Source organism: Naegleria gruberi, assembly GCF_000004985.1.
Source record: "Naegleria gruberi genomic scaffold NAEGRscaffold_2, whole genome shotgun sequence".
In the NCBI taxonomy this organism is placed as follows: Eukaryota; Heterolobosea; class Eutetramitea; order Acrasida; family Naegleriidae; genus Naegleria; species Naegleria gruberi.
In genome coordinates this window covers 1188-12087 of record NW_003163325.1, presented here as the reverse complement: position 1 = coordinate 12087, position 10900 = coordinate 1188, and the positions used below count along the sequence as shown (strand labels likewise).

At 28.3% G+C, this 10900-nt stretch overlaps 3 protein-coding genes across 3 annotated transcripts; all 3 read left to right on the top strand.

Moving 5' to 3' along the window:
• Positions 1-4505: 4505 nt before the first annotated feature.
• On the top strand, positions 4506-8683 carry NAEGRDRAFT_77858 (FtsX domain-containing protein; the record flags this gene model as incomplete). Its single annotated transcript, XM_002682728.1, has 1 exon — positions 4506-8683. The coding sequence occupies one exon, from the start codon at positions 4506-4508 to the stop codon at positions 8640-8642; it is 4137 nt and encodes a 1378-aa protein (XP_002682774.1). The 3' UTR covers positions 8643-8683.
• A 372-nt stretch (positions 8684-9055) lies between these two features.
• NAEGRDRAFT_4827 (uncharacterized protein) lies at positions 9056-9577 on the top strand (the record flags this gene model as incomplete). Its single annotated transcript, XM_002682727.1, has 1 exon — positions 9056-9577. A coding segment is annotated over one exon (522 nt), but the record flags the coding sequence as incomplete, so codon positions are not given.
• Positions 9578-9689: 112 nt separating this feature from the next.
• On the top strand, positions 9690-10847 carry NAEGRDRAFT_77857 (short chain dehydrogenase/reductase family protein; the record flags this gene model as incomplete). Its single annotated transcript, XM_002682726.1, has 3 exons — positions 9690-9843; positions 9978-10284; positions 10339-10847. 3 exons carry the CDS (start codon positions 9690-9692, stop codon positions 10832-10834), a joined length of 957 nt encoding a protein of 318 aa, XP_002682772.1. The 3' UTR covers positions 10835-10847.
• Positions 10848-10900: the final 53 nt, after the last annotated feature.

Below are 10900 nucleotides of genomic sequence, written 5' to 3'. Positions count from 1 at the left end.
AGTTATTCAGGAAGAACCAGAGGAAGAGGAACCAAACCAGGAGGAAGAAACGGAGGATGTGGCTGTAGATCAGCAAGAAGAACAACCTATTGCAACTCCTGAAATTACTTATGAAGATGTTGCAGTTGAGGAGCAGCCAGCTGATGAACCAGAAGTACTGCCACAAGTTCAAGAAATACAAGAGGAAGAGCCTCCACATACGCCCAAAACAAGAAAGGAATATCACGACTATGTTTTGGAACAGTTGAGCACACCAGGATCTGATTTGGACCATCTAGCAATGCCAACATCAAACTATCACAAAGATGAAATGATTGAATTGGGAAGATCAAGAGATTTAACAAAAGAAATTAAGAACCATATGAACAGTTTAAAGTTCAACACAGCTGAAGATATGCATGGAAGAAAGCTGGTGCAAGATGGAAAGGAAACAGCTGTAGATGAGTCTGCAAAACTGTTGTCTCACAACCTATACTTTAATTTTCTTTCTTTTTCACCAAAAACTAGTAAGTAGTAGTATTCAACAATTCAATTAACTCTTCAAAGATGTAAACTTTCCAAGTTCAATGTACTTTAGGTTCAAGGTTTTCACATTTAGTCCAACAGACACAAGCAAAACCCCTCTATTTCTTATTGAACCTGCATCATTCGAGGAGGAAGAAATCTACGTTTTATCGCTGAAAGATAAAGATGCTTTCAGTGGTAATTATGGGTTGCAGTTGAAATTTACACTTGATCCTAGCTCAGTAACTGAAGAAGAGTATCATAATTTTCTTTCCTATCTTGAACATGATAGCTTGTTTGTGGATATTTTTGATGCTGAAACCAGATTCAAGTTTGGCGTTATCAGAATACCAATGAACCTTTTTATAAGAAATAACTCTGAAACAAGTGTAAAATACACTAAAGAGTATGATGTGGTCGAAGCTATGGAAGGTTTGATAAACGATGAAGGATTCACTGATGTAATCAAAGGCAAACATCTAGGAAAAATATTCGTTTCAACAGTCAATGTTGGTAAAGTTGCCGAATCTCAACAAAACAAATTTGTAAAGGCCAAGCAAAAGTATGAGCAATCAAAAAAGAAAATAGAAGGACCAGTTCAAAGTTTATATGAACAATATAATTTCCTTACAAGCCTTAAAGAACCAACAAATAAGGATCTGGAGTTATTTACAAACGAAGAATTAAGAGACTTTTGCAAACAGAAAATGATGAGTATTATGGATTATAGAAAGAAAGAGAAATCAAATATTATTTTACATCAAGTAGAAGATATGATGACCTCCTTTAGAGTTATTTATGCTTCATTTGGTGACTTATCATTTTTTGAGCTAACTTTCAAGAATATGTACTCCAAGGATCATGCTTTTACGATAGATATTGAGCAATCTAAATCTCTTAATTTATCAGTAGTTCATTCGGAAGAAGAAAGAATGGAATTAAGTAGATTTCATCAAGAATGGAATTGTATGCAACTGCAAAGTCAAGGAAATTTTGTTTATAGATTCGCCATGAAAAGTGGAGCCCAATTAAGAATACCATTCAAGTACCAATCATTTTCGGAACTGTATGAAGATAGTAATAATGAGGAAATCAAAGTTTTAATCAAAAATAGCACTGGATCAATACTGCATGTTTGTAAAATAAGAGTTGTACCAAGAAACTTTTCCTTTAGTCAGGTAGGTTTTTTTAATATTGTGTCATCAAATTGATAATGATTTTTAGAACTTGGAGTTTAATCATCCAGTTGAAAGCCTAACCTCAAGAGTGCCTTTTAAAAAGAAATTGAGATATTCACTGCAAGATTTTGGACACGAAAATAGAGAAAATATTTCTAATATTCTTGTAAAGACAACTGGAAATGTCTATGCATCAACAAGCTCATATTCAAATGTAAGTTTTAAAATTATCACCATTTTATCCCAACACGCAACAATAGAATTCATCATTCACAAGTATTGAACTCAAAACAACACTGGTAAACTCATCTTCATCGAATGGATTTGTGTTGATATATGGTGATCAATATTTCCACAAATTAATTGAAATATGGAAAGTAACTGTGAATCCAATTGAAACGTAAGTACCACCTTAATATTGTTTTTTAACCAATTATAGGTTTATAATAGATGCATTGATAGGACAAACAAATTATGCAGAGTATTTAATACCTAAAAAGTTTGCCTCTAGTAACCCATACGTGAGATGTGATTCATCAGTTGTTACAGATGAAATTAATTGTGAAATTAATGGAGAAGAACTACGTGTTGAATACAAACCTCAATTAAATGTTGAAACTGGAACAAAGTACACTTTATTCCACATTTTAGATGGTGGAAATCAAACCAAAGTACTTGCCAAATACTTTTTCAAAATTAATATTCAACATCAAGAGAAATCCAAAACATATAATCATGTGATACCAACTAATTCAACTGAAAAGCTTAAACTTTCCTTTATTAACACTGAACAACGTACTCAAGTATATACTATAACAACTAATCATCCTGAGCTACTTGGTTTGAAAGTTGAAGAAGTAACTTTACAACCAAGTCAGCGTCATGTAATTTATATGAAATTCTTTCCATGTTTTACAATTGGCTCTGCTGAAATATTACTGTACATAAATAGAAAAGAAGACAACCAAACTGTAAAATGTCTAGGCATTAATGTTAAATATCAATAAAGATTATCATAACATTTAAAAAGAATTAAATGGAATTTGATATTTCATTAAGCGACAACCTTTGATGTTTGATTGCCGTTACAGAGAAAAGGTGCAACGTTTACCGCCAAAAAGTCTGTTGTTTAAATTTAAACACAAACAAAAAAAATGAAGAAAATCAACGGCCAACAACTCTCACCAGAGTATTCCATTCCAACAAATATTTCTCTCTCAACATTGATCAAAAGTCTGGTTGAGATGGGTGTGGTGCCTACTCTCACCCAAGAAAATTTTACCAAACCTAATCCGGACCTTGCATTAAAAGTTTTTGGAAGTTGTATGGAAAAATTCCTTGATGAAACCATTGAAGATATTAAACAACGAAATAGAGAATATATTTCTCAAGCACCAACACAAGGAGAAAGTTTGGACGTGTACACTAATATATTGGAATTTATTGAAGTATTTAAAAAGATGTAAGTAGTAATTAAAGTTTGATTTCAAGCCTTTTTTGATAGTCAAAAAGTATTGGTGATTGGCAAATTGAGTGACTTCTCAGTTACGGATATTATTAAACCAGAACCAAAGAGATTTAAACTAGCCTTGTACGCATTCTTAAATTTGGCAAGATTTAGAGAACAGATAATTGAAGTTTACAATGATATTATTTCAGAATTTGATAATCTTCAAAATGAAAAACAAGAATTACTAATTGCTCTTGAAAGAGACAATAATGCATTAAATTCATACAAAGAACAAGAAAAGGTTAATGAAGGTAAACTTAAAATTCTAGGAGACAAAGTGAGAGAAATGACACAAGCCATACAAGAAATGAATTTGAAAGATATGGAACTCAAAGTGACATTACAAAATGTTCAAGCAGAAAATGAGCATTTAGATAAGGAAATTGATATTTCACATCATCATCTTGAAGTGGTAACCAAGGAAAACCAATCACTTAAATCTCAAATTGTTTCAAATCCAGACGATTTGAAAAAGAAAATTTCACTTCTCAGAACATGTATAGAAACAAGTCATAGAGAACTTAAAACGTTAGAAGAAGAAATTCAACAACTCACTTTATCAGATATGAAAAATGCAGAACAATTCACTAAAATTCTTTCCAAATCGATAGTGTTGGCAGAACAGTTAGAAGAGCTTAGAAATAAGAAGAAGGAAATTACAAAGAGTAACAAGACGAAACAAGAATCAATTGAAAAATTACAGTCCAAATTAATGGAATTTGATAATTTAAAAAAGCAACAAGAAAAACAAAATCAATCACTTTCAGAAAAGATTGAAAGAATTGAAGGTCAATTCTATGAAAAACTGGAACGAGCCATGTCAATGGAAAATGATGCACTAAAAGAAAAAGAAGCCCAAGAAGCACATTGTAGAGAAATTAAAGAAAAGAATGAAGCTGCCAAACAAAGAATACTGGAATTGGAAAGGTATCGATCTCAAATGGCACAAAGATACAAGAGTGAAATTGAAAATATTGTAAATGGGTGTAGGTCTGTTGAGGTAGGCACAGATAATTTTCACAACAATGTCATTTCAGCAGTTTCACAGAAGAATAAACATTAACAATTTGTACAAAAGCTGATAATTATTGAAATAAATGTTGTTGGGTGCCCTTTTGAACTCTTAATACGGAGAATATTTTGTTACATGTTATCAGGATTGAGTAACTTGTCTAAAAGGAATTAGTGCGTTCTATTATGAAATGAACATTTGATTCCTTAGATGACTTGTAAAAGCACACATACATTATAATCTGGTTGTCTGAACATCACAATATTCTATTGATATTTCAAGCAGAAAAAAACTAATCATGATGGACAGAGGTTCTCAACACCAACAACAACTTCATGGAGTTGAACCATCTGCGAATGGAGTTGAACCATCATTGGAAAACACTGTTCAACATGTAGAAGAAGGAGTAACAATAGCCACTTCTTCACTCATTGACAATTATTCTACTCCGGAATCCAATATTAGTTCATCCAATTTAATAATCAACAATAATAACCAAGAAGATGAAGAACCTCCTCATCACATTCAAACAACAGCAACAGCAACAACTGCTCATCATACAAGTAATAATACAAGTAATTCCGCTACCACTACTAGTAGCAATAATAATCACATGATGATGAATCAACAATTAAAACAAAATAGTGCTAGCACAACCAGTCCCAAATCATCACAATCATCATCAACAACATTAGAAATTGAATTAGAAGAATATGATGGTGCTCACAATCATCATCATCCAACAATAGCCTCTGGAAATGTTCATACAACATCAAATCGTCATACTTCAACCTCATCCTCTTCATCATCATCATCATCAACCAATAATTCTCATCATGATCAACAACAACCTCCTCTCGATATTCTAAAACAATTACAATTAGAAAATGAAGAATTAAAAAAGATTATTCAACAACATTTACCTCATCATCACCAACAACAACAACAACAATTGAAAAAACATGATCATGGTGTTCATTCATCATCAATTAATAGTAACAATGTTACTACTAATACTCAACCGACAATGAATGATTCAAGAGACATTTCTCTTAAAAGAGAATCAGCACTAGTAACTTCTCAATTAACATATAGAAGTCAAATGAATGATCATCATTCTAATTTACCTCATCAAATTATTTCTTCTACCTCTAATAATAATAATATACCCAATTCTAATAATAATTCTAATAATAATACTAATAATGGTAAAAGTAAAATTATTTATTCAAAATTATCACATTTAAAAAGTAAAATTAGAAATTTTAAATTTCCAACATTTATAGAAATTAAAAAATTCATCATGTCATTACTATTTTTATACATGACCTATTTTTCACATAATTTTAGAGAAATACGTAAAAGGAAATTAGCATATTTATTAGGAGTTGGATCATGTGTATTAGTTGTAATTGTAGTTTGTATTGCATTATCAGTACTTCAACAAGTTCCAATTATATTTTTAAGATTAGCAGAAAATACACAATTTGAATCTGACATTGTTTTAACACCAAATACAAATTCACCATCCACACTATTATTTAACATTTCACAAGTTGAATCAAATTTATTAAAAGCAATTGGTAAAAATGATTATGAAAAGGAATATTCCTATTTTTCACCTAGAATTCAATGGAGTGGAAATGTTTTTACAACAAAATCATGTCAATTTAATAATCAATTTAATGATTTACATTTTAATATATCAACAATTGAAGAATATTCCAAAATATCATGGTTTTATAATATTTCATCATTGGGATGTACAAGTAATTGTATTCCAAAATATTGTTCATCTTTTTATAAAACATCAATTTATATACTTGATTTGGAAGGTGAAAAGAGAATGGAATTTGGAAGATCATTTGATAAAGATGTAAAATTGAATGAGAATGAAATTTACATTTCTCAAGTATTGGCTGATAATTTAGATTTAAAAATTAATGATTTTATTTTATTACAAGTAAATGTTTCTTCCATTTTTACAATTATTAAAAATTATAATAATTTTAATGATTTAATTGATAAAAATGAATATTTAACATATGCACCTTTTAAAATTAAAGATATTTTATCAACAAATTATAGAAAAATGGAATATTCAGTTAATAATTATATTTTTATTGATTATAATAATTTTTTAAAATCAATTACAAAATATTTAAATTTAAATTATAATTTTGAAATTAAAAAACAAATTGAACAATTAAATTTAAGAGAATATTCACCAATTTTATATTTTAATTTATCACCAACACGTATACAAAAATATAATTTACAACAATTTTCACAAGTTAAAGAAATGATTGTTAAATTTGGTTCTTCAATTTCTTATTTTATTGGATTTAATCAAATTAGTCAAAATTATCCAATTTTAGTTTATTTAAATGATTTAAGATTTGTTTCAATGTTTTTAGGATTAATTATAAATATTATTATTACAATATTAACAATATTATCAACAATATTAATTTATTCATTATTAATGATTAATGTTGAAAATAGAACATTTGAAATTGGTGTTTTAAGAATGATTGGAATGCATAGAAAAGGAGTTGTACAATTAATTATACAACAAGCTTTTTTATATTCAATTCCAGGTTTAGTAATTGGTCTATTTTTAGGTGGAATGATTTATATTGGAATTTCATATTTATTAAGTTATTTTTTTGAAACTAATGAAATTTCACGTCTATTAGATTATACATCAGTTATAGTTTCAATTTGTTTAGGTATTTTAATTCCATTATTAGCAAGTTTATTACCAATTAAAGCAGCATTAGGTCAAAATTTACATGATTCACTTGATACAGAAAGAAGTAAAACAAAATCAGTTGAATATTCAATTGAAAGAAATTCAGAAACTTCAATTTCAACAAGTTTAGTTGTAATTCCTGGATTAATTGTAATTTCTGGATTTTGTGTTTATTATTTCTTTCCTCTAAGTTTATTAACTTTAAATTTAAACTTTTTATTAACAATGTTTTTTGCTGTATTATTAGGAATGTTATTAGGTTTAGTTGTATTAGCTCTTAATTTGGAAAATATGATTGAAACATTCTTTACAACAATATTACTATTTTGGGAAAGTGTTGCAATTAGACAATTAATTTTAAAAAATCTAATTGCACATCGTTTACGTAATAGAAAAACAACAATCATGTATGCCATGTCATTGGGATTTGTTATTTTTGTTGCAATTGCATTTAATTTACAATTAGCAAATTTTAAATATCAAATTTTACAAGATTTTGGAACTCGAATTATTATTAAAGATAATTACAGCTTTGATTTGAAAGATTATAGTCAACAAATTGAATCATTTATTGAAAGTTATAGACCCAATATTGTAAATGATTTTACATACATGACCTATCCAATACATTATTATACTCCCTATAATAAGGATCAGAAAATATATCCACCAGGTCAATTTAATTATGGTACATTAACTATACGTGCTGTACCACCTAATTTCATATCTGTAACGGATCCTTATTTTTTAATGTTTCATACAAGGCCATCGAGTGCAATATTTATGACAGCCAATGGTGAAAATGTCTATTCACCACAAACTATTAGTGAATTATTATATACTCAAAAAGGATCAGAAAATATAATACTTGGTGGTACATTTAAAGATTTATTATCAATTTCAAATAAGGAAAATGATACAGTATTAATTGAATTTGTAACACCAACACCAAAATATCCAATTTATAGTTATAGATTAATGAGACCAATGTGTTTTTTAACAAATGCTCCATTTTTTACATTTTCATCATTTCCAAGTACAACAGCTCAACATGCTATCATTTCATTTCCATCCTATTTTAGAATTGCAAATGGTACATTTAAATCAATGAGTGAAATTCCAATTGAAAGATTATTTATTGATATTAATAAGAATGCACAAGAATCTCAAGTTTCAAAATTTAAAAAGGAATTAAATTCCTATTTAAGATATTTATCATTATCTATTAAGGATGCAAATGATGATTTAGGTACAATTAATGTTGCACTTCAAGCTACAAATTTCCTATTATATTTTGTAACTATATTATCAATGATTATGTGTTTCTTTAGTTTAGTTTCTTCTTTATATACAAATATTCAAGAACAAACAAAAGAAATTGCAATTTTAAGAGCAATTGGATGTAAAAAGTTTTTCATACAAAGATTATATGTTTATGAAGCACTTGTATTAGTATTGAGTGCTTCTTTAATTGGAATTGTAATTGGTTTTGTTTTGGGTTTTACAATGTCACTTCAATCAAATTTATTTACTGAACTACCTGTCAGTGTTTATGTTCCATGGGAATTAATTTTAATTGTCATTGCTGTTGCATTCATTTCAGCTTTTTTAAGTGCATTCTTCCCTGTTACTTCTTTATTAAGAAATAATATTGTTACTTTATTAAAGAGAATGGTTACTTGATTTATAGATAATAAAATGTTTGTTGTACTCTTCTCTTTTAATATTAATTTAAATGTTTTAATAATTGTGTGCTAAGAGAGAAACAAATCAAAATAAACAGCAAATAAATATTTTTTCAATTTAAATTTTAAAAAAAAATGTTCTCTTCATCACTTCGTAAATTTTCAACAACTCTCCATAGGGGAGGTAACATGCTTCATTCATTGAGAGGAGTTACAACAACAACATTCTTAAAGGCTTCATCTTCATCAGCTTCTTCATCATCATCATTAATTAAACATTCTATTATTATTCCGACATCAAGCCTTCAACAATGTTCATATGCCAAGGCTCCACCACCAAAACAAAAAACACTTAGTGGTAAATTAGATAGTTTTGCTACTGATGCTCTCAATTATAAAGATATTTGTGAAAAGATGGATAAATTTGTTCAATCAAGTCAAAAACAACTTTCAGAATTAAGATCTGGTTCAGGTGCTAATCCATCACTTGTTGAAAATGTAATGATTACAATGAATGATGATTCTAAACGTCCACTTAAATCATTGGCATCTATTGTTGTTAAAAATCCAAAATGTTTAACTTTAAATGTTTTTGATAAGACTACAACAGGTGCAATTTCCAAATCAATTGCTTCAGAAGATTTAGGTTTAAATCCACAACAAATTAATGAAAATTCAATTGATATTCCAATACCAAAAATGACAAAGGAAATGCGTGAAAATGTTGTAAAGAATGCTAAAAAGATTGCTGAAGGTGCAAAGGATAAAATTAGAGATTTAAGAAGAAATGGAATGACTAAAATTAAAGCTCAAAAGGAAGGTGCTTCAAAGGATGACATTTTCCATGATGAACAAGTTTTACAAAAATTAACTGATGACATGATTACTAAAATTGATAATCTAGTTGATCAAAAAGAAAAGGAAATTATGAAGGAAAAGTAAACTCGTTATTGTTTAATTTTGTTTAAATTCATGATTTTAAAGTAAACAATAGCAAGGAAGCCTTTGCAATTTGATTTAGGCTTTGAAGGCTTTTCAAAAAAAAATGTACATAACACTTTTATTGTTAATTATTGTTTTGATAATTCTATTTAGAACAGTGGCATTGGATGAATGGATTATTCGGAAATTAAAGATCAAACCAAAAACATCAACTAGTTATAAGGGAATTAATGTTGTTATTACTGGTGCTTCAGGTGGTATGTGTTAATATAATATCATTATCAAAAGAATTGATGATGATCATGATGAAATTAATATTGGATGATATCATATTATAATAATATTAAATTATTAAATTATTTAATTATAATAATATTAAATTATTAAATAGGTATTGGAGCAACAATAGCTGGTCAATATGCTAGTATGGGAGCAACACTTGTTTTAGGAGCTAGAAATGTTGAAAATTTAAATCAAGTTAAAGAAGAATGTTTAAAAAAGGGAGCTGAGCAATGTCATGTCATTTATCTTGATGTTTCTAATGAAGAATCTTGTAAAACATTTATTTCTGATACTTTACAAGTTTTAAATAATAAGGAAATTCATATTTTAATTTTAAATGCTGGAATTGGAATGAAAAAGAGATTTGATGAATCTACTAATTTGGAACAACATAAAAAATTGATGGATGTCAATTTGTATGTTTTTAAAATTTCATTGAAATTTGGTTGACTAATATTTACAATATACAGTTGGGGAGCTGTTTATCCAGTTCATTATGCACTTCCAAGTATGAAATTATCAAATCCAAATACTATTATCAATAGACCAAAGATTGCAGTTGTTAGTAGTTTGAGTGGTAAATATACACCTCCATTAAGAACAGCCTATGTTTCATCGAAACATGCAGTTAATGGATTTTTCCATACATTGAGAATTGAAATGAAAGGAAAGATTGATGTTACTGTTTTATGTCCACCTCATGTTTATACTGATTTCCAAGCAAATTCATTTGGTGCTGAGAATGGTGTTGTTCGTGAGAGAAGTAAATTTATTTCACCTGAACAATTTGCATCCATTGCTATTGATTCAATTGAATTGGGAATTGCTGAAGAAATGGTAACTTTGAAAGGAAAAGCTAGTAGAATTATTGTTCCATTACTTCCAACCTTTTTAGCTGATAAAATTATTAGTGACACTGCAACAAGTGCTAGTTCAGTTGTTACTACTACTAGTAAGAATAAATAAGTGTGGAATATTCAACTCAGTACAAATAATATCTCAATAGCATACTGAGATCAACATGCTCAAATT